At 40.0% G+C, this 24,858-nt stretch overlaps 1 protein-coding gene across 4 annotated transcripts; it reads left to right on the plus strand.

Moving 5' to 3' along the window:
* Nucleotides 1-4,181: 4,181 nt before the first annotated feature.
* itprip (inositol 1,4,5-trisphosphate receptor interacting protein) lies at nt 4,182-21,616 on the plus strand. 4 transcript variants are annotated; one of them, XM_008106605.3, is made up of 3 exons: nt 4,183-4,400; nt 18,249-18,321; nt 19,694-21,616. In XM_008106605.3, exon 3 carries the CDS (start codon nt 19,708-19,710, stop codon nt 21,355-21,357), a length of 1,650 nt encoding a protein of 549 aa, XP_008104812.1. In that variant the 5' UTR covers nt 4,183-4,400; nt 18,249-18,321; nt 19,694-19,707; the 3' UTR covers nt 21,358-21,616. The 4 variants fall into 4 exon arrangements, with proteins under 4 accessions (XP_003218566.1, XP_008104812.1, XP_003218565.1 ...); XM_003218517.4 differs by having other exon boundaries at nt 4,183-4,396; XM_008106606.3 differs by having other exon boundaries at nt 4,183-4,396; nt 18,253-18,321.
* The last annotated feature ends 3,242 nt before the right edge of the window (nt 21,617-24,858 follow it).

Here is a 24,858-nt window from a genome sequence, read left to right on the forward strand (position 1 = left end):
CTTTCCTGCCCTGTCCAACATGTTTCCATTCAGAGATAAATCCCACTAAACCTAGTGGGATTACTGTCAAGGAACAGATCATATCCACCCCATCAACCATCTTTTGATTCATAATCTATTCGTTGTGACATATGTGAGGCCTTCTTTAAATACAACAGAATCAATAGACCCATTCAGCAGACACTAGATTTGTATGAAGTGCGGTTTATTTGCAAATTAAGCCATGCACTCAATTTTTATGAGGAAGTAAGGAAGTACTGCATTACCTGAAGCTTGATGTTGTTCAGAGTTGGAAGCATCTGAGCTTATGAAATCCAGGTTATTTTCAGTCAAAAGACATAAAGTACAGCGGTTGCTTGGGTACATGTAGGTTTGGGATCCTGGGAATTGTAGTTTGGAGAGGCACCAGTACTTTTTCACAGAGAAGGTTAAAAACCTTGTAAAACTACAACTGCCAGTATAACATAGTGTTGAGTCATGGCAGTTTAAGTTTGTTTATTTATTTATTTATTTATTGGACTTGTATACCGCTACTCTCAATTTGGCTCGGAGCGGTTCACAAAATAGATAAAACAAGACAGTTAACATTAAATAACAATAAGAACGGACATAGCCCCAAGTTTTCACCCTTCGAAGGCTTGTCGGTAGAGAAAGGTTTCACAGGTTTTTTGAAAGGCAAGTAGGTCTCGGGTAGTTCTGTCAAATTGCATTAATTCTATAGTGTAGATGCACTCTCTACTGTTAACTTTTATTTATTACTAGCCGAGGGACCCGGTGGTGCTCAGGTTATTAGAAGAAGGCATTACTTATTTTGGGATGTTAGGTAATATCACTTTAGTTTTGACCAGATCCGTTGTCGGCTGGGTTTAGTGCTCTCTGGATAAGGGTGAACTACAACTCCCAGATTCCCAGGGCAATCACCCCCAACTCCTGCATGTATGCACAGTTGGCCGTGTGGGGTCTGTGTGTCAAGTATGATCCAGATCCATCATCGGCTGGGTTTAGTACTCTCTGGATACAAGTGAACTACAACTCCCAGATTTCCAGGGCAATCACCCCCAATGCCTTCCTGTATGCACACTTGGCCCTCTTGGGTCTGTTTGCCAGGTTTCGTCCATATCTGACACTGGCTGGGTTGACTGCTCTCTGGATAAGGGTGAACTACAACTCCCACAGTCAAGGTCAGTTCCCACAAACCACAGGTCAATTGGTTATGGGGGTTCTCTGTGCCAAGTTTGGTCCCGATCCACAGTCAGTTGGGGGGGGGGGGGTCACTGTTCCTCTGGATTATGCTGTCATTTTATAATAGTTACTTAATGTACACTGTTAATGGGATGCAATTTTGCAGTATGCATATTTCATTGTTATATGCTATTTTGGATTTCTTTTAAAGATCAAGCAGTATAAATGTTCTGGTTTTTTTTAAGTAAGCTTAACACAAGTTAATGGAACCTAGTTTTTAATATCTCCTATCTGATGAAGTGGGCATCAGTGCAGGAAAACATATGCTATTCTTTAATTTCTCCATCTAATCTGATGAAATTAAGCACAGTTAAACCCTCTGTTTTTAATAGCCTTAGATATGAATAATCATTTTGTATTTGGCCATTTTTAATGGGACTGATCTCACCTTTATTGCTTTCATCAATTGTTATTTTCACTTCCGTTTCACACAGGAGAAAGCAAGGCAAAGAGATCACAATTTGCTCAGCACTGCAGCCAGATAATTTCATGCCATCAAGAAGAGAAGACCTTAGGTTTGTTGGTCCAGCTACCAAACTGACATGACTTTATGTTAATTTTAGCAGTTTGGTATCAGTATTTTGCTGTAATGTACCCTGTGAATTACCTTGAGTCCCATATTAGGAGAAAGAAAGGATAAGTTACATAAACAAGAGAGTTGTTTACAGAGATCAGAATGAGAGAAAACATAACAAAAGAAATCAATTACAAAGAGGATCAACAGAAAGGAGGGAAGGAGAAAGGGAAGGGATTAGAAAGATTGGGAGGGGGGAATCAATGGACGGAAGGTCTAGATCAGAGAGGCAGAAGACTCTGGCTATGGCCCTGTCTACACTGCCATATAAAATCAAGATTATATACTTTGAACTGGATTATATCACAGCGTAGATCCAACCTAAGGTTGCATCTATAGAATTAATACTTCCACTGTCATGGCGAAATGCAATGGAATCACAGGAGTTGTAGTTTGGTGAGGCACTTACATTCTTTGGCAGAGAAGGATCAAGAACCTGTAAAACTTCATCTCCCAGAAATGTACAGAAGTGAGCCATGACATAAAAGTGGTGTCAAACTACATTAATTCTACAGTGTAAATACCTTCCTCTCCCAATCTCTGTCCCAAATTACATCAGCTGTCAATTAAAAAAACTGTTTTCTGTTTGCCTTATTATTTGTATTTCCATGTGGTAAATATTTGTGGTGTTTTGGATCCACAGACTTCTGGACAGAGCAAAAGTGACTTGCATAAAGCTCTGGGGAGTTTGAGCCAGTGTTTCTAACATCCAAATTCTTGGCTTTGACAACAACAGGCTCAGACTGAAATATGGACAACTAGATTTTTCTTTTCTTAAAGGGGGAAAGCAGGCGTTCCTGGCCCTTTAATCGAGGCAGAGCAGAGAGAAGTGTTTACACCGAAGAGGATTTGCATGGGCTCTCCTACAAATGCATTTCAGGGCCAGAAAAACCCATGAAAAGCAAACTCGCAGCTCCCTCAGGAAAGTTGTTGCTTTCTCCTTTCCTGCCTCTTTGCACAACAGCTAGGACTTAAGGTCGTCCGCCTTCAATTCTCTGTTCAAATAGGGCCTTACTGTTTGCATTTCTCTCAGCCACTGAATTGGCACAAATTCTGCAGAGACCGGATTTAAAGTGGATTCATGCTCTAGTGAGGCACCTAGGACTATGTGATGTATCAGCAAATAATGCATGCAGATCCGAGTAGGGTGGCCTTTTGCAGCTGACAGATGGTGATTTTGTCAGCGCTGATTGTTTTCAAGTGCTGGCCAAGGTCTTTAGGCCCTGCACCCAGTGTACCGATCACTACTTCATCTTTAAATCCTCACTTGTTTCTTGTGGATTCTGCTGTAACCTGGGATTGCAACGCCAATGATCCATACTTTGTTTTTTAGCACCATCCAAAGCTGTCTGAATTTGTAAGTCCCAAAGTAGTTTGACGTGTTCATTTTCTGTAACTTTTTCAGGCTTGTGATCTCACCAGTTCTTTGTCACAGGCAGATGGTATTTAGGGCACAAGTTCCAATGGATCATCTGAGCAACAATATTATTCCTCTGCTTGTAGTTGTTGTTGTTGTTGTTATTATTATTATTATTATTATTATTATTATTATTATTATTATTATTATAGGTAAGGTAAAGGTTTCCCCTGACATTAAGTCTAGTCATGTCCGACTCTGGGGATTGGTGCTCATCTCCATTTCTAAGCCGAAGAGCTGGCGTTCTCCATAGACACCTCCTAGGTCATGTGGGCAGCATGACTGCATGGAGCGCTGTTACCTTCCCGCAGAAGCAGTACCTGTTGATCTACTCACATTTGCATGTTCGAACTGCTAGCTGAGCAGAAGCTGGGGCTAATAGCAGAAGCTCACTCCGCTCCCCGGATTTGAACCACAGACCTTTTGGTCAGCAAATTCAGCAGCTCAGCGGTTTAATCTGCTGCGCCACCGGGAGCTCCTATTATTATTATTATTATTATTATTATTATTATTATTATTATTATTATTATTATTATTATTATTATTATACATAGACTCATGCCCTTTAGCAACTTTAGTCAGTGCTTGCATCTACAGCGTAGGATTAATGCAGGCTGACACCAGTTTAACTTCCCTGGCCCAATACTATGGAATCCTGGAAGTTGTAGTTTGGTGAAGCACCAGCCTACTTTGGGAGAGAAAACCTAAGACTATTTAAAGCTACAACTCTTAGAATTCCATAGCATTCAGTTATGACAGTTGAAGTGGTGTCAAACTGTATTAATTCTCCAGTGTAGGGGTGCACCCTTAGACTCAAAGACTCACACTTCGCATACTTGAAGGATTCTTGGCATAAACAAAGTACTTTTTTTACAAAAGGAGGGACAAGGCGTTTTTCTAGGTCTTGCCACCTTAAGACCGTCCTGGGACTCAACAGAAAGTTCAGCACAAGGGGTGTGTTTTCTTTCTCTCTTTTTTTTAGTGGGCTGGATCTCCAGGAAATGAGTAAGCTCAAAAGTCGAATTAGTAAAGCTCTCCTTTTCAGAGGAACAGGCGTGGAGGATGCTAGAGGAAAGGAGAGGGCAACGGGGACCGAGCCTTGAGCCGCCTAACCATCCGGACCAACAAAAGCCAGGCATTTGGGCCAGAAGAAGCTGGGCGCTGTAGGTATATCCTCTTGGGCTGCTTGTGCGCCTTTTCTTTGTGTCTCCAAACAAAGCAGCCACGATGGAGCGGGTGGGGGGGGGGGGGGACCAAACTGTCGAATTAAGGCAGTTTGACGCCCCTTTAACTGCCATAATTCTGCATGCCGGAGTACGAGAAGTTCTTCCTTGCAGATGTAAAGGGCCAGCCAGCAGGCATCCCCCTTCTTTTGGTCCTCAAGTGGGTCTCCGTGGGGATTCACAAGATCCTCTTCTCAAGAGTCACAAACGGGAGAGAAGTTCAGTTTTGGTTTTGCTTTGTCTGGGCCTCGTGTCTTCACTTTCTCGGCAAAAGTTACTTGTAGTGCCTGCTTTTCGAACAACACACATAATGGGCTGCTCTGAGTTTTCCGGGCTGTATGGCCGTGTTCCGGAAGCATTCTCTCCTGACGTTTCATCCACATCTATGGCAGGCATCCTAAGAGGTTGTGAGGTCTGTTGGAAACTAGGCAAGTGGGGTTTATATATCTGGAATGTCCAGGGTGAGAGAAAGAACTCTTGTCTGTGTCGTCGAAGGCTTTCATGGCCGGGATCACAGGGTTGTTGTGTGTTTTCCGGGGTGTATGGCCATGTTCTTCTGGAACATGGCCATACAGCCCGGAAAACACACAGCAATCCTGAACTCTTGTCCGTTTGAGGCAAGTGTGAATGATGCAATTGATCACCTTGATTAGCATTCAATAGTCTGGCAGCTTCCTGCCAGGGGGAATCCTTCGTTGGGAGGTGATTAGCTGGCCCTGATTGTTTCTTATTTGGAATTCCTATTTTTTTTTAGTATTGTTCTTTGTTTACTGTTCTGCTTTTAGAGTTTTTTTTAATATTGGTAGCCAGATTTTGTTTATTTTCATGGTTTCTTCCTTTCTGTTGAAATTGTCAACATGCTTGTGGATTTCAATGGCTTCTCTGTGTAGCCTGGCATGGTGGTTGTTAGAGTGTTCCAGCATTTCTGTGTTTTCAGATAATATGCTGTGTCTAGGTTGGTTCATCAAGTGCTCTGCTATGGCTAACTTCTCTGGTTGAGTTGTTCTGCAGTGCCTTTCATGTTTTTTTGATTCATGTTTGTGCAATGCTGCATTTGGTGGTCCCTATGTAGACTTGTCCACAGCTGCATGGTGTACAATAGACTCCTGCAGAGGTGAGAGGATCCCTCTTGTCCTTCGCTTAACCTAGCATTTGTTGGATTTTCTTAGTGGATTGGTAAATACTTTGTAGGTTGTGTTTCTTCATCAGCTTCCCTATCAGTCAGTGATTCCTTTGATGTATGGTAAGAACACTTTTCCACTGGGTGGATCTTTGTATTTACTCTTGTGGCTTCTTCTTGGTCTTGCAGCTTTTCTGATGTCTGTGGTGGGAATATCCATTGGCCTGCTAATCACCTCCCAACAAAGGATTCCCCCAGGCAGGAAGCAGCCACGCTTTGAAGCTGCAAACTATTCAGTGCTAATAAAGATGATCAATTGCAACCTTCATACTTGCCTCAAACGTGCCCCCTGGACATTCTACAGATATATAAACCCCACTTGCCTAGTTTCCAACTAAGTTCACAACCTCTGAAGATGCCCACCATGGATGTGGGTGAAACGTTAGGAGAGAATTCTTCTGGAACATGGCCATACAGCTTGGAAAACTCACAGCAACCCAGTGATTCCTGCCATGAAAGCTTTCAACAACACATTGAATACATAAAATTATAGTAACCAATAACCATAGCTTTTAGAATTAATTGAGGAAGTTTGGGGGAGACAGCGAAAGAGGAAGTATTTCAAACAAACATTCCTTCTCTCCAAATCTGTATCTCTCCCTCTGAGAAAGGGCAGTATGCTTTTTACTTGCTGGAAATTGGAGCATTTTTTTCTGGTAATTGGTGACATTCTCAGACTTAACGGGCTGTTCCAAGGGATGCAGAATTAATGTATTTGGACACCACTTCAACTGCCATAACTCTGCTATGGATCCTGGGAATTGTAGTTTGGAGAGGCCCCAGGACTCATGGACAAAGAAGGCTAAGACATTGTAAAACTACAAATACCAGGAGCTATGACAATTACAGTGATGTCAAACTGCATTCATTCTACAGTGTAGATGGCCCCCAAGGAGATGTTCACATGGGAATTGTGTTCCATCAAATGCCATGCCTCAGTTGACAAATTTCTAGCCTTGCAGAAAGTGTGCCAGAAACACATCTTCAGCTGTGTTTGCATTTCCTTTGTAACGTTGCTTGCCCCTTTTCTTTGAATGTGTAAACTGTATTTCTAAACTCTGAAATGAAGTTTTAACTTCATGCAATGCTAGAAATGTTGGGGTCATGGAGAAATTCTTCTTTAGGGGAGCAATGCCCATAGATACCTGTGGCTTTCTGGTACTCCTGTTTGTTTTGCTTATTGTTGTTATATCATGACATTGCAGAGATTGAACTTTCATATATTTGTATGCACTCATTGAGTCAAATAATTCCAAAGACAGGGTAGGTTTGCTGTTACACTAAATTCAAATGAGTCACCAATTAAGTTCTCTACATCCTTACTTGGGAGGAAGGCCTCCTGTCCAGTAGAGCATGCCTTTAAGTAAGCATCCATACTACTGCAGTGTTTAAACGTGTCAATGAAAAGCTCCAAAGTCTGAAACCTTGGAGCATAACATACCTTTACCCGCATATGACAAGATAATAAACTGGGCTACCACTAGGGAAAAAAGTTCTTGAAAGGAACCACCATCAGAAAGTCTCTGTCCCTGTTTTCCCACTTTGCATCTAAGCAGTTTTTGTTGAAAGGCCTCCATCAATCATCTTCACAGAGATGGAGGAAAACTAAATTTTGTACTTACATGCAAGACACATTCGTTTCTATTTAATTTCATTTTAAATAGTCATGCCTAGGATGACAATTTTGAATTACAACTTTATGGCTCCTAAGTAAAGGGATTTTTGATTTTGTACACTGGAAAGAAGGACTGCCCCCCCCCCCCAGAGCAAATGATAGAATTATCCTTGAAATGATATAGGATGTATGTGGCCCCATCTGCTATCTACACTAATCCGTTCAGCCTATATTCATGTCAAACCATAAAGATATTCATTAGGTATACACTGTAAGGTTCTGATCCATGAAAAGCTCACCTGCAATCCTGTGCTCATTTGTTTGAACATATTAACATTCAGATTAATTATATCCATTGGGCTGGAATACACATTTAATTCTAATCCTTTAGGTAATCTGTTGCTACTTCCCATTAGCTGGGATGACTTAAAATGTGATTAGACAAATTCATTAAAACTGAATCAGTCAATGGCTATTAGTAGTGTGTGTCCTTTTCAGATATGGCTATAAATTGATATCTTTTCTAACAGAGATATATATAAGCTGTATATTATTTCAATTGGCAGTAAATAATCTTACCACATTTCTCCCAGTGATGATTACACACTATCTTTGTTAACCTTGGAAACATTTATTTATCAAACATAAAAAATCCCTTATGGCACAGTTAGTGTGTTGACTGTAGTGTGTAGGTGTGTCAGGTGAAATAAGCAGTAAATATATATATATACACACACATATATACATACACGTACACACACACATAGACACACATACACACACACACACACACACTTATATAAATGAATATATTTAAAGTGCTATGTCATGTCCCCATACATTTTATTCTTACAATGTATGCTTGTGTCTGTATAAGGGTTTGGTTTAACCTCCAGTTTGCTAGACGAATTACTTTGTAGCAAAATGATGCATGTCTAAAAATGGACACTTCGCTACAAATAAAGTAGAGTCTCACTTATCCAACATAAACGGGTTGGCAGAATATTGGATAAGCGAAAATGATGGATAATAAAGAGGGATTAAGGAAAAGCCTATTAAATGTCAAATTAAGTTAGGATTTTACAAATTAAGCACCAAAACATGCTTTACAACAAGTCTGCCACTTGTTTGGGAATGTGGCTGCACATGTGTTGTTGGACGTGTTGGCCCGCTGCATGTTGCTGCCTAGAGAAACAGCTGTGGGAGGCAGACTGCGTTGGATAATACAAAATGTTGGATAAGTGAAGGTTGGTTAAGTGAGACTCTACTGTACTACTATATGAATTCTAATAAAGAATGAATCCTCCCATATGCAATAGATGCTCCTCAGCACACCAAGTACGGTATATAAATCAGAGACTCAAATGAACACAGAGAATATGCACCAGACAGAATTGTGCAAAAGTTGGTTTTGGCTTGTGTTTGGCCTGTAACGAGGATGAAAACTGTGTTTATAGTGTTGGAACAGCTATTACTCGCATTCTTCACTATTGGGTACACTAGCTAGGATTCATGGGAGCTGCAGTATAACAACCTCTGGTGAATTGTATAATTTTCTGCACTAATCTATGAAGTAGTGACGTAAGATGCATAGGTTGTACAGGTCCAGAGGGATGACAGTTGAGATAAGGAAATGCGAGCTTAGTCTTCAAGGGAAGAAAAAAAAATATGAGAGAACAAGGAGAGTGTCCTGCAGTGCTTTTTTGTGTGTGTCAGGAGTGACTTGAGAAACTACAAGTTGCTTCTGTTGTGACAGAATTGGCCATCTGCAAGGATGTTGCCCAGAGGACGCCCGGATGTTTTGATGTTTTTACCATTCTTGTAGGAGTCTTCCCTCATAGTCCCTGCATGGAGCTGGAGCGGATAGAGGGAGCTCATCCATGCTCTCCCCAGGTTGAATTCGAGCTGCCAACCTTCAGGTCAGCAACCCAGCCTACAAGTCATCAGTCCTGCTGCCACTGCGCCTCTGGGCACTCCTGCAGTGCTAGGCACAGGTGGCATATGGTTGCTACTCTTGTCCACAGCAAAAGGTTAGAGTAATTGGGGTGACCAGGTTCTTCAGAAAGAGGCAGGTCTTAGTATTTTGTATGCCAGCACCTATGCCTCCTCCTTTCTCCACTTTCAAACTGAATTTTCTTTATCTAAATAAACTGTCAGATTATACAAAACCATCAGCAGAGCTCTACTTTGGTAGAAGCTAGGTTGGGGTACTCTGAGACAAAACATCTGGCTCCATGGCAAAGGGATATTATCGAAATTTCAGCAAAGTGACTGGGAATTGTAGTAAATAACAGTAATCAGAAAAATAGACAGCCTTGGGTAGGATAATAGGCTCAGTTTGTCAAATTCAGTCAAAGCAAGGTACAGTAGAGTCTCACTTATCCAACACTCGCTTATCCAACGTTCTGGATTATCCAATGCATTTTTGTAGTCAATGTTTTCAATATATCGTGATATTTTGGTACTAAATTCGTAAATACAGTAATTACTACATAGCATTACTGCGTATTGAACTACTTTTTCTGTCAAATTTGTTGTTAAACATGATGTTTTGGTGCTTAATTTGTAAAATCATAACCTAATTTGATGTGTAATAGGCTTTTCCTTAATCCCTCATTATCCAACATATTCATTTATCCAATGTTCTGCTGGCCCGTTTATGTTGGATAAGTGAGACTCTACTGTATTTCTATAATATCACACCTGAGAGATCTTTGCATTGAAAGTATCCAATTCTTTGAGTATGTGTAGTCATGCCTACTTTATTTGATTGATGACCCTTTATCATAGCAAGGTCAGTTCTAAATCCACATCAGGTTGTTTTTGTATCTGTTCTGGTGTGTACAACCAAGAGTTCACAATGTATGAAGGAAACATTGATTTGAACTACTAAACCATCTTTTGCTGTCTCTAAGAACCTTTATGCAGGTCACACTGCATGAAGCAAAAGTGCAATTGCACATAACACTGGAATGGAATGTGTCTTAGGTTAAAATGCATGTCAACAGCTTGTACTTGATACCCTGAATCTCCAACTTCAGAAGTGATAGGAATAGAAAAACAACTTGTTGGAAACCTATAATGGGAAATATCTCATGCCTTGGTTCTAGGCTACTCACTGGTATTTGGCCATTTGACCTCCATGGAACCAGTATTCTTTGAAGCATCTTGTCTGGTTGTCAAAGTGAAAAAGACTTTTGTGGGGGCTTTTGAATCATGTGATTGTTTTCTCTAACAAGTGTAATCACAATTAGAGATACCAAACCGTGGAGGTTTCTTGTATATTTTCATTTACAAGCAGGCAGCAAGATATAAAATACCATGCAAAATGAACATATTCTCACTCTTTTCTTACAATGACATTTGTTAAAAGAAATGTTTCCATTCTGTGTCCTGTATTAAAAGATCTCAGGGCAAGGGATAGGCACCAAAACAACTTAATGTAGTATATAACTTTTTAAAAAAAAAAAAACAGTTTAAAGCATATATACCAGTAGATACCTCAGAAAATCTAGGCCAGAACTTCTACATCATTTGATATGAAAATGTTTGTAACAAAATCTTGACAGCCTTGATTTTATTAATGGAAATGGGTTTGAGGGTGCTTAACCATTATGTACTATACTCCAGTTGTTTCCTTGACCTGAATTCCTCTTTGAGTCACAGGCAAAGTTATGATGGTGCTACATTGTGGTGCTGAATTTGAAAGGCAGCTCCACTGAGTCCATAGAAACTTACTTCCAAATGTGCTAAAGTTTTAGTGCTGGGTGTATTCGCATTGACCATGGGTTAAGTGGTGTTCTGTGAACAAAGAGTTCTCCATTGTTTAATAGCACCCCTTCCATTTCTTTAGTTTCTATGAAACAATAGTCAAGACTTTCCATGATCTGTTTTTGATAAAGCTTGTCAAAGAAATAGATAGGCAGGTGGAGTATCTGCAGTTACATAAATGGAAATGTTTGCTTTTTGCAAAGTGCTTTTTTTGTTTGCATAGTAGAAGTTCAACAGGAGATTCTTATGAAATAGAAGTCATCAATGTGTTTTCTGCAGATGATCAACTAAGATAAAAGAGGAAAATTGGGATAGAACAGTTTATCTTTCCCCAGAGCACTCCTTTCATTAAAACTGAAGCTATCATGGATCTCTCATGTCTCAGAGAGTTTGGCCTGCACAGGAAAAGTGCCATAAGATTTTATTAGCCTTTTCTGGCCTTTTAGCTGATAACCGTGCCCTTTGGGGAGCCCGCAGTGGTGCAGCAGTTTAAAACTCTGAGCTGCTGAACTTGCTGACTAAAAGGTCAGCGGTTTGAATCCAGGGAGCGGGGTGAGCTCCCACTGTTAGCCCCAGCTTCTGCCAAGCTAGCAGTTCGAAAACATGCAAATGTGAGTAGATCAATAGGTACCACTCCCGCAGGAAGGTAACGGCTCTCTATGCAGTCATGCAGGCCACATGACCTTGGAGGTGTCTATGGACAATGCCGGCTCTTCGGCTTAGAAATGGAGATGAGCACCAATCCCCAGAGTTGGACACGACTAGACTTAATGTCAGGGGAAAACCCTTCCCTTGCCCTTTGGAAAAACTCGCAGGGAGAATATGTTGGTTTAGCTCTCAAGCAACCCCCTTTCCCCTGCATCTTTTCTCAGTCTGGAGAGACAATCTTCGCTTATCTGTGCAACTTTCAATAATTAGGAAGGCTCGTCTCCCATCTTACTGGGTATTCACCATAGTAAATGTGAGGCAACTGTAATTATTGAAGCCTGGACTTGTAACAGATTTTCTATTACCCACAGTACTAACACCAGTACAGTCAGATCCTCAAAAGGCAGGTAACACTCCTTTTGGAGATTTGAAGCAATGGTCAGTGATAGGAGATTAGTAATGAGGAATGTTATTAGTGTGGTCTTCAATTAGCTTTTGAGTGTCACGAAAGCATTATAGTTGTGCTGCAACCCTGGAAGTCAAAGAAATAGGTGAGCATCCCTTTCGAAGAACATTCATTCTTGAAGTGTTCAAGAGTGTGTGTTAAGTAATAGTCACAAACTTTCTGTCCAGCTACATATTTTCCAGTTTAGGTTTTAATAAGCTGTTCTAGAAGGTAGATATTCCAGTTTTAGGAGCTCTAGGTAAGGAGTTGGCCAAGGTTGGGTGTGGAATCGGTAGAGAAACCACTGTATTAGTATGCCAAGCCCAGATGCTGCCAGCTCAGCTGTATAAGCAAAACTCTTTACCCACATTTCTTTTAGCAGTGGGGCAGGATGTCACGCAGATAGGAAAGAATTCAGCATCATGCAGAGATCAAAAAGTACTTCATAAAAATCCACCTGGTTTGAGAACTGGGTGCAGTATGAAATTAGTTGAACTGATGGGAATGTCCATATTTGATTGTGTGCTGTGCTCATCTGTGCAGGTGTACTATTTGGATTATTCTTCTGAAGCTCTGTGTATGGTTGCTAGGCTCCACACCTTGACTGTGTGAGAAAGGACAAAGCTTTCATCTTTAGTGACAATCCATACAAAAAGCAGAAAACTGTTGCAGACAAGCCCAGTGGTCTTGGCTTTATAATAGTGTAAGCTGGCATTCAGTCTCGTGATTCATCTGACATGAAATGCATATCCTTTCTATCTGATACAATGCCTCAAGAATGCCAAAAACATGCCAAACGTGCAGAAACAGCCAACCACTGAATATAGTGTCTCATGTGCCAAATGCACTGATGTACAAAGACTCTAATAATGGATAATTTCCTTTTTATTGCTACAAAATGAATATATGGGACTCATTTCTACGGATGTATGAGTCTCTGTGTGCAAGCTCCATCATAGGAAAAGGTTGGGATATATATGTACTACAATCAATATAGCAGATCTGCAAACAAGAGATCTGTTCTAGGACTCTTGACATAATACCATTTTTCTTATTTGAAATGAACAATGATAGCATCTCAGATGCTAGAAATCATAGAGGTAGAGATATTTTCAGAGGAGAAAACTTAATCTCAAAAAGGATTGTAAGAAGGTGGTACTGGATTGTAGCACCAAGATGAGGTCAATGACTCCATGTCAACATTGGAAGCAGACATTGTTAATGTTGGGAGGTTGATATTAGGCGAAGAGATGGAAGAAAACTCCAAAAAGAAGAAGAACCATTATGAACTACACAACTCATAAAATGCCCTTTCCCTCTACAGTCAGCCTGCAAAGACAGCTGAAAGCAAAATAAGGAAGGCCTTCCTTGCTATCTAATGATAGCAAAGAAGGCCTTCCTTTCTTGGAAAGATTTTCATGCATGAAAAAAAGTGTTGTCTTTACAAAAAGTTGTCTGATGTGTCTGTAATTATGTGCTACTGATTCCGCATCCTTGATTGGTTTACATTACTTTTATATATATTCTACAATTAATCATGTTGATCATCTTCTTTTTGTACTGAAATATTAAATGTAGCAAGATGGGCTAAAGGGGCTCATTGTAAATATGTAACTGGACAAATGTTTCAATAGTGTAACTGGGTTAGATCCAGGAATGAAATGATATGGTTTCGGTAACAAATATTTGTCTCACTGACCAGAAGGGGAAAAAAACCCTAATAATTAAAGTCTGGCAGCAATCCTGCAATAATAGTCTGATAGGCTGCTAGTGTACACAGGCTGTCCAGCCCAGTTTTCCACTTCAGTATCCAGATTTGTAGTAATACTGAAATGCTATCAAAATGTTCTGCATGAAAATGTAGGGTCTACTGGTGCTCTGTCATCAAAATTGTTCCATTGCTGATGAGAACAGATCTGGACAGCAGAAGGAGGGCATGTCAAAACTGTAATGCTTGCATTAACAACAAAAGTCATTAGCGACCAAAACAACCCCCAACCTAGGAGAGGCAATTTTTAGAGCGCTTCCAAAAGCCAATTTTGTGAGATAAAAGAGATAAAATGAACTTCACTTTCTTTTTAAGTGCTTGTAATTGAAAAGTAAGCATTGCTCAAAACATCCCTCAAGCAAAACAAACAAACATAAAATCAGCACATCATTAGTAATGGAGCTTTGAAGTCGCCTGTGCTAAACCAAAACATCTCTTTTGAGGCAGTTGAGAAATAAGATATTACATTTTGGGCATAATATTAGCAAAATATTTCAGTGTATAATTTTAGTTAGTTTTTGTAGGGTATTTTTTAAACATAATTAATATTGTTTCAGGATTATGGAGAGCCTATTGTTTTCTAATAGAGCAAATATTTAACCCTCTGTTGGATTCCCTGGCATTTAACCTTTGATAAAGTAGGGTAACTTTGACCTGTATACAGGAAACTCATTTGCGTTTCCATGAAGAGAATGTATTTCCAGTGGCTGAGAGGACAGACATTCCCAAAGGTCCCCAGGCTGCCTGATGGAAAGAATGTCCGCTGTTAGTCATGGGATTGAACCCTTTGGCATTGAGCGATCAAAGCAGGATGCCCCTTTTTATTATTTATGAGAGCATTTTGAGACATGTGACTAAGCAATGGCTTTCTCTTTTAGGATTTCTGCAGAGCTCGTCTAAGATAGGCCATTTCATCTCCCATGTACCTGCAATACTCCCTATGAACCTGCACTATTAATGTAGGAGGGAAAAATGAGAAAGATCACTTATATCCCTAATTACCGTAATTTATGTCAGTAGAGTATGTTTTATTGTTCTTATCATGTACTCCTTTATATAAAGTACAGTATTCTGGGCCTCTTGTCTATGGAAGCTCTCCGCACAGTAGTTGCAACTGATACACCTATGTCATTTGGCTATGGTTTCACTTTGATTTTAGCTTCAGGTACAACTCCTTGGATAGTTCTTTGGAAACTAAGACTAAAACACAGAAAGACATCCACTGTCACGACCCAGGCAGCAGAGCACCAATAACCATACGCAGAGGCCAGAATCTATCTAATATCTTTATTAAGGAAATATATAAAGTTAATAAAAGCAAGCGTATGAATTAGTCCAGGAGTAGACCTTTCAGGAAAGGTCAAAATTAGTCCAAAGAAACAATGTCCAATATGAAATATTAAGGTCCAAAGTTGTAATCCAATAACCGAAACACTCACTTGCCAAGCAAGTGAGGGGAGATGACAAGGTCCTTTAGTCCATGAACTTGAGCAAGGCTAGGAAATAACTTGATTCTTGGAACACGAGGCTTGATTCAAGGCAACAAGGAAACGAGGAGCAAGAATAGGATCCGTGGAATTACTTGGCGAGGTCCGGAAAACAAGGCAAGATCCGGAGAGTAAAACAAGGCTGGAAACGAAGGCTTGAAATCGGGAACAAGGCTTGAAACAGGAACGAGGCTTGGAAACGGAGTAGCTGTCCACACACGCTACTCCGGTAGCTGACGAATTGACTCCGCAAGATCCCTTTGTGGGTAAAACACCTAAATAGGGTCCCGTTTTCCCGCCAAAGAGCAGTTCTCTGGAGAACCAGAAACGAAAGCTATTCTCTGAGTCCAGATGTGTGACTCCTTAAAGTTTCCCATGGAAAGCAGACTTAATCAGCTGAATGCTTAGCAGCTATCCTCGCACTCCTGCGAGAGGCCGCTTGAACTCCCCTCTGTTGTTTACAAAACTCATGGCAAGAAAACGTAGGAGATTTAGGTTCAGGGCTTGTTTGACAGACTTCTGGAAGACAAATCTCTTGCAGGTGCAAGGTTTCCAAATCTGGCTGGGAAAGTTCTAATTCTGACTGAAACGGTGAAAAACCCAAGTTTTCCTCTTCATCTAGCACAACAGTGCCAGGAACGGGACTACATGGCCCATGACTCATCACATCCACAGCCTCACTGATAGGTAGGAAAAATATTTGAAACATCCTTTAACACCCCCCCCCCCCCCCAATATTTTTTGAATGTCAAGAAGCCCCAAGGAGAAAGATCCTAGGTTGATTAGAGTCTCTGCATTTGGGGGTTACATCAACACAAATATATACCGTGTTTCCCCGAAAATAAGACAGTGTCTTATATTAATTTTTGCTCCCAAAGAGGCTCTAGGTCTTATTTTCAGGGGATGTCTTATTTTTCCATGAAGAAGAATTCACATTTATTGTTGGAAAAAAATGAACATTTATTATATACTGTACAGTAGTTGTCATCATAAACCAGCATGACCAGACAAACTGTGAATCCTATCAAGAATTTTTTGTTACTACCAATATTTCAATGTACAGCACTTTATGGTACGTATATTTACCGATCCTGCAAGCTCTGGTGTTCTGTTCGGCGGGCATGCTTCCAGACAAAAACTTTGCTAGGTCTTACTTTCGGGTGGTGTCGTGGTGGTGAGTCATGGTGGTGCAATAGGTTAAACCCTTGTGTCGGCTGGACTGCTGACGTGGAAGTTGGGTTACTGACCTGAAGGTTGCCAGTTCAAATCCACAAGATGGGGTGAGCTGCCATCTGCCAGCTCTAGCTTGCAGGGACATGAGAGAATTCTCCCAGCAGGATGGTAACACATTCAGGTGTCCCCTGGGCAATGTCTCTGTAGACGGCCAATTCTCTCACACTAGAAGCAACTTGCTGCATGTCCTCAAGTCGCTTCCGACACAATTTTAAAAAATCCCCATTTTGTAATTAGCAGCAAAAGGAAAGTAATGGAACCACTGTATAACAGAATCCAGGCAAACATTCCCTGAGGGCCTGGGCTCAAAGCTATTCTTCTCCCTCTTTTTGTTCCCTTTCAATACACAGCAGAAAATTTTATTACATATGCAAAGTGTGATGTGCTGATGTGTGTGACTTGCTCTAACTCAGTGATTCCCAAAGTGGGTGCTACCGCCCCCTGGTGGACGCTGCAGCAATCCAGGGGAGCAGTGATGGCCATAGGTACATATATCTTTCTGTTTAATTGCTATTAAAAAAAAATTAAACATTAATTTCCAGGGCGCTGAGTAATATTTTTTCTGGAAAGGGGACGGTAGGCCAAATAAGTTTGGGAACCACTGCTCTAACTGATGCTCTTAACCACTTGGCATGCAAAGACAAGAGTGGGAAAGAATTTATTAATATTAATCAAGCTTTTTGTGTTTGTCAGGGCTGGGATTATGGGTGTAACACATCTAATCTTCCACATGCAAAAAGGGCAACCACACCTTTTACCTCGGAGGAGAGTGCTGATGGAGCACTAGCGTCTCATAAAGGGAAAAATGCTCTGAGGCATATTTCATTAGGTTCTCAACATACAAGTTTCCATGTGGTTTGTTTCCGTTGCTGTTATAGTAGCACATTTAGTCGGTTACTGTTAAGTGTATTTAATTTAATCCCTTTACATTCAGACATAAGAAAGTCAAATGAATCTTTGATAGGTTGAGTAATTAACATTTGTGCTTCATGGATGGTAGATCTTGCCCACAATTGGATCTTTATGCATATTGACTATAGTTATGTTGCCAAGAAAAAAATGGTATACTATAGCTTATTTCCCAATGAAAGCTTTTTATTTTAGTAAACAGATTGTATATAGAAAACAAGCGATGCCTGCAACAAAATGCTGTGTTGTGAAGCATTTTTATTCAGGCAGCTAGACAGCCAGTGCCTTTCTTTCAAGATGCTCCATTCTTCTTTCTCTCCTTATTTTTCTTCCCACAGACATGCATATATAGCACGACTTGCTGTCAAGTATTTTCTCTGCTTACTTTCATGTCAAAGGGGCTTTTAGTTAGATTTTCAAGACCAAAGCCAATTGCTGGCACACTGCCATGCTATATTTGAATCTCAAAACAAACATTCTCTTCTATAAAAAATACAGAGCCAAGAAAGGGAAATGATGTAACTTCCTGAAGACTTTAGGCACTAACTTGCAGTGTTATTCCTGACTTATTTTTAAATAAGCTCAACAGGCTTGAGCCTTGGAGACAGGTTATTTTTATTCGTGTTAAATATGATATACTTAATTGCATCTAGATGCCTTGTACTTGAAGTATAACCTAATAAACAGTGATCTGCCTTAGACCATTTATAATCCTTTTTTTCTGACATTGTTCAAGGCAGAAGAGGAATCACTGTTTTGGCATTTCCATGTATGGACAAAGTTTGGTGAAGCAGAGTGGCACCTGAGAGGTATGTTACATGAAGACTGTGGTGTTTAAATAGTGCATCAGGACCCTTTAATATGTTGGTGCTTGCCAGGCAGGAAGAACTCTGAAAAGTTATTTGTGAATTACAATCCTTCAGTGAACGTAGCAAATTAATGCTGGCAAAATTTGGAAAGTTGTAATCGAAAAGTAGCTTTTTCAAATATAGCATGGAATTAGAGCCCAAATGCATTGGTGCATTTGGGCTCTCCATTCATAAAAGAAAATACCTTGACACTACAAAGTTATCTCTGGGTTGTTGTGTGTTTTCCGGGCTGTATGGCCATGTTCCACTTCTGGAACATGGCCATACAGCCTGGAAAACACACAACAACCCTGTGATTCCAGCCATGAAAGCCTTTGACAACACAAAGATATCTCTGCCATTAAAGACGGTGAGGTAATTGCTTCAGCCCGCAAGTCCTGGGTGTTGGTAGCCCCAGAAATTCCTCAGCCCTTCCTTCCGAGCTCTACGCTGTCATCCACTGGTAGAGATCCAAGCTCTTTATGCCATGTGGTTTCATCTGCATTAAAACTGGTGTGCTTCCTTTTGCCTTGGTCCCTAATACTGAAGTAAAATTAAATTTCCAGACTGGTTGACTTTTGTCCACGGCACTGGTACAAAGTCAGGACAGTATTTTATTTTGAGTGCGGTTTCAATGTTAAAGCTTAGCTTGTTCACAACCTTCCAATATTTTAGACTATACTTGAACTAAGGATTACCAATCTGCAGTATTGGTCATCCTTGTGGCGACAACATTCATTTTTAATCTGCACATGTGTATGAACCATTATGAATAGAACTGTCATACCGCTGTAAACACTAGTTGATACACTGAGCTGTCAGGGCTGTAAAAAGACAGGGCTATCAAAATTCATCTTGTTTATTCATGCACATCTTTATTTTTACAAAAATGCTATTTATTATATTTGGTACCAACTATAAAAGATTTTACATGCTTTTCCTGAGTTTCATTCATTTTTTATTTCACTGCTTTAAAAAAAAACTGTGTACTTGTAATCAATATTACATTCTTTTATATTTGTTTCTGCCTCTCATAGCTGCAGTTTCTTCTGTTTAAGAAAGTGGATGTCTCAGTCTTATTTTGAAATGTGAACACCCTGTAATGACATTGCAGGAGGTTCCAAATGAAAATTTGTTGTGCTATTACTCTGCTTTATTCATATACCGATCCTTATACAAAACCTTCTTAGGAAGAGACAACTACTTCCAATATCTCAAAATGTTTCGAGAATTAGAAAATATTCCTTTTTCCATGTCAAGAATGCACTTCATTGCCTTGTGTATATGTACATATATAAATAAAACTATTAATTTCTTTACCTCTTTCTCACAGGAAAGTTCTTTGAAATGCCAGGAGGGATCTTCCGGGTGTGTCTGGTGGTTATCACAGCTTTTGTCAACCATCCACTGCTCTTCCCAAAGGACAATGTCACCATCCTTGAAAACACAGATGAAGTCATTCAAAAGATGAAAGAACGCGAAGAGAACCTAAGGATGGAGCAACTTAAACTGGAGCAGGAGATTGCCATGCAGGAAGCATTGGCAAAGTCTTCAGAACAGGCGACAGAGTCAGAAAAGCAATACGATCATGATTTTCTCCCTTGGAACCTCTGGACTGCTTTGTCAATGATGGTTTTCCTTCTGATTGAGTTCTGGAGACAAGACTACCAGGAAGCAAACTGGCCAGATTATGCCAATGAAGAAGATGAAATTAATGTACTTGGGAAAGCAGTCAAGGGAGCCATCTTGCCAGAGAAGGTCATTTTGGCCAATTTTCATGAGAGGTGCCTCCAGACTGTAACCAGTGATATTGCAAGGAACCGAGAGCTTGTGGAAGGCTTTGCAGATGACCTTTTAGAAGCCTTGAGGAGTGTGTGTAACCGGGATGCTGACATGGAAGTGGAGGAATCCATAGGGATTGGGAGCATGTATGAAAACTGGAGGGCTCACAAACCTTTAGCATGTGATTTCATTGTGCCCTTTACTCCTCCAGCACCATATTGTTTCCAGTTTGAGACCTGGTGTTCAGGAGAATCAGTTGCACCTGACAAACAAGGTTGTGGTATGATAAAGATCAGTTGGGCAGATGAAGATTCAACAGGCTGCATATGTGACAAGACAAAGCTGGGGGAAGATTTGCTATGCCTCCTTCACAGCAAAATGAACCCACTGAAGCAGAATAATCATGTGGAGGATCTCCTTTGCTACAAAGACACCCGATACCTTGATGCTAACCAGGTCATGACCTGGTTCCAGGTTGCACTTACCAAGGCTTGGAATAAAATTTCACACAAGTATGAGTTCAGTCTTACTTTTAACCACATTGATGTACCTGGTGCCTTGAAAATCAAGTTCAAGTCTGGAAAAACCATCGTCTTTAACCTCACCCCTGTGGTACAATATGCTGATTCTGATGTCTATTTCATCTCCCAATTCCAAAGCAGTAATGTATCAGAGGAACCCACTAGTAGCATTCACTGGTTCCTCACATTTGCAGTGTGTGAGAAGAGATACATTCAATTTGTTTCTAAAACTCTGCCTGCCAACTCATGCCATCTTAGCTGTCTCCAGATTCTCTCCTTCCTTCATGGAAAACAGTGCAGTCTAACAGGACCAAGTGGCCTTACAAACTATCACTTGAAAACAGTCATGCTACATTTACTGCAGATCCATCCCAGAATGGACTGGGCCCCTGGATTCCTGGATGCCAGGCTAAAAGACATGCTCAAATATTTGGAAAAAAGCCTGCAAGAAAAGAGACTTTACCACTTTTTCATTGGAAATAAAAACTTACCAGAGGAGTTGGGCATCCCTGTGGGGCTCCAAAGGGCAGAACCTTTGAACCTGTTTCGTCCTTTTGTCCTGCAGCGAAGTGCTTATAGAAAAACTATGGACACATTCCATGAGATGCTAAAGAACACAGCAGCTTTAATAAATGAGTATACCATGCATGTTCCCAATGGACGAGGAATCCCACTAAATAAGGATCTTCTGTAACTATATCTGTGAAAGCTACTGTTGGGGCAGAGATCTCCACAGGAGAGGAATATAGGAATGCTTTGAGGACTGCAAAAGAGACCAAAGATTTTATAGAAGGGATATGCTTCTCTCATTTTCTCCCAATGTTGCTGGCTGGTATTTATGCAGCTCTTAATGTTTTTAATTTCTGAAGATAGTTTTGTTGTAAATAATATAAGCAAGAAAGAAGAATTTAATTTATACATATATCTTTATTAAATTTGTAATTTGAAAAGCCTTTCTTTTGTTTTGATTTAAGTTGCAAAGCATGACAATTCTGCAGTCAAGAACACCAGTCTATTTTGCATTAGCTTAGGATGTAGTTAACAAGCTTTCCACATTGTTTTTTGGATCAGTTTACAAAGTGCAGGGGTGAATATCTCATTTCACCAATCTTCAAGCCATTGTTTCCCATAAGGACTGTCAGCTCTTTTGTGAGTGTGTGTATCTATTGTGAAATGCATATTAATTATATCCCAAGCTAATGTAAGAATAGATTTCAAAAATGCCAGTTCAGTGGAACTCCTACACTTGACTTGCCATCACAAGCTGAACATATTTACTCAGAAGTTTGTCCCATTGATTTCAGTTGCACTTAACCCCAGGTAAGTTGGTACTGGACTACAGCTCAAATGGCTTTTATATATTCACTTCTTAAAAATTAAGTGGATTCAGAATATTTATCTGCAGTGAAATATATTCATTTCTCTCTATGCGAATAATTCCTAAAGACAGAGGATGATACCAAGTGTTATTGAAGGGAAAAAGATGTAAAAAAAAATACTCCTCTTAATCCAAAGTCAAAAGCAGGAGGCCCCTTTCTGTGAAGAGGGTGAGGAAGGAAAAAAGTTGGATCTTCAAACTGCAAAAAGCTATTTATTGCGATCTTAACAATAACGACAAATAAAGCATACATTAATGCAATCAAAGGATTTGTGGCAACCTGGAAAATGGTTGCAAGGATTTTTATCACTTCTACAGAAAGTAGAAAACATTCTTATTGGCTTACAAAGATCATTTACCCCATTCGTTTTCTATGTGTAACAACATGTGACTCTTTAGACAATTGTGCTTTCATGTTATTGACCCTGATCTCAGTATCTGCTTATCTATTCCTGTTGCAAGTATAGATTCAAAACCCACTGGGAACCTTAGGGAGTGAGATCTAACCAGGTAAACATAGGCCTTTCTCAAACATAGGCTCCACAAAAGCCTTCAGCAAATTATTAGGTCAATCAAAACATATGGGACTTATAGTCATTAGAAGTATCTTTGAAAATTCTCTTTTTAAACCCACGTCCCCCTCACTATGCCATCTCTTCAGTGTGCTTTTTCTCCTTTATAGGCTGGAACACTGTGACAAGGGCTCAGAAAACTAAATGGTGTAAAGCATTTAATAAGAAAACTTTTTTTCCTCATGACACTAGAACCCACTTACCAAGTAAAACTAAATGGAGGATTGAGAAAAAAGTATTTACACACTATAGTGGGCCCTTTGGTTTAGTTAGGTTTGAATCTAGGACCTCCATTGGGTACCATATTTATTAGATACTCAAGTCCCATTATATACAATGGCGTAATAAAATGCTTCTCTTATATAAAATGATATAATTAGGGTTTGCTTTTGGGTATTATTTTTTGATACTGCCATTCCACCGGCCGCTAAGTTGGAGAGAATCAGCCTACCAACCAGACACTCTCCAGCAGCCACTGAGTGACCCTCCCACCATCTTTCCACCAACCGCTGAGTGGAAGGGAACCATCCTAGCAACCAGGCCTCTCCAGCAGCCACTGAGAAACCCTCCTGCCATTTTGAACTGCTCCAGGGTGGCATTTTCTATCTGTTGCCCTGTTGACTAGCATTCTACTGAAATCCTGATTCCATCAGGTGCCTATGGTCTCACGCAGACCCAACCATCAGCAAGAGTAACAAGTGCTGAGACTCGATTGGCGGCTTCTGTGAGCTGCACTCCACTCGGCCTTTCTCTTCCACTGCACAGAATCAACCTGGAGAGTATGGTGCAGTAGAGCCATTTCCCATTACCATAACTTTGCCGCTAGGTAGCCATTGCCCGAAGTTACTTCAAGTCACTGATATCTTATAGGACAATAGTACTGGGGAATTTCACCAACCAGCCCCCTTTTGACCATCAACTTAGTACTGAAAGCGGACTTGGCTTGGCTTGGGGCTGCTGGATTATCTGCCAACGCTCAACTTTCAATAATAATAATAATAATAATAATAATAATTTTATTTTTATACCCCGCCTCTATCTCCCCAAAGGGGACTCAGGGCGGCTTACATGGGGCCAAGCCCGAATAAAAACAGTAGCAATATAAAACAAAACAATAGACAAAAAACATGCACAATTATAAAAATGTAAACATTATCCAATAAAAACAAATGACAAGAACTAATAAAAACATGGATTTCAACTTTCAACTCTATTCCTCCTGGGCTTTAGTGGGAACTTTTGTTTTTTGTTTTGTTTTCAGATGTTATTATATTTTTATTTATTTTGTGGAGACTTCTCTTAATATTCTTGTCTTGTATCTTATGTTAAATGTGCTTTGATTTGTATTGTATTTATACACTGTCTTTGCAATGTGGCACAGAAGTGGCCAAACTGTAAGCTGCTCTGAGTTCCCTTTGGGGTGAGAGAAGCAGGGTACAAATATAGTAAATTAATAAATAATAAATATTTTCCAGATGTAGATTATTGAACCTATGGTCCTTATTCTATTGTTATAGAAAATCCACTATACTTTAGTTTTATAGAATGAATCATAACTTGTAGTAATGGCTACCCCCTTATTGATAAGAAGTCTTCAATGGCTACAAATAAAGGGGTAGACAAATTCACAGTGGGAAAGGTTGCCAGTAGCTAGGAGAGTGGTTTAACAGTACTGAAAGCAATATGCATCTAAATACAACAAAGTGATCCTTTTGATAGGATTTTGATCTGATCTATTTGGATTCTTATGCCTCTATCTTTCATAAACCTTTCAAGAAAGCTACCCAGTTCAAAATAAACATATCTTTAAATATTCTGAGTATTTGATAAAAGAAGAATAAGTATAGAATTTTGAAGAAAAAAAGTAATGTATCAACTCCAACCCCATTTGGTAGGCTGGCTAGTTACACATCTCACTGGAAACAACTTGCTGTGCTCACATACTTGTTGTCCATTATGTGCCTTCAATATCTCTACTATAAATAAATATTTTTCACTCTGTTAAAAAAGCCATGTCTGCTTGTTATCTGACATGCCTGTGTAAGTGCCTTTGAGTTGCCTGTCGGCTTATGACAACCCCACTAATATCATAGGGTTTTCTTAGGCAAGAAAGACTCAGGAGTGTTTTTTGCCAGTTCCTTTCTCTCAAATATTACCAACACTACCTGGTATTTATTCACAGTTTCCTACCTATGTACTTACTCTCTTTAGCTTCTAAGATCAGACAGGATCTGGTGCCTTTAAG

This window comes from Anolis carolinensis, chromosome 3 (assembly GCF_035594765.1).
Source record: "Anolis carolinensis isolate JA03-04 chromosome 3, rAnoCar3.1.pri, whole genome shotgun sequence".
NCBI classification, from domain to species: Eukaryota; Metazoa; Chordata; class Lepidosauria; order Squamata; family Dactyloidae; genus Anolis; species Anolis carolinensis.

What these genes read in the sequence shown, in the direction of transcription:
- itprip (XM_003218518.4), top strand. Translation starts at nt 19,708, where the DNA reads ATGCCAGGAGGGATCTTCCGGGTGTGTCTGGTGGTTATCACAGCTTTT.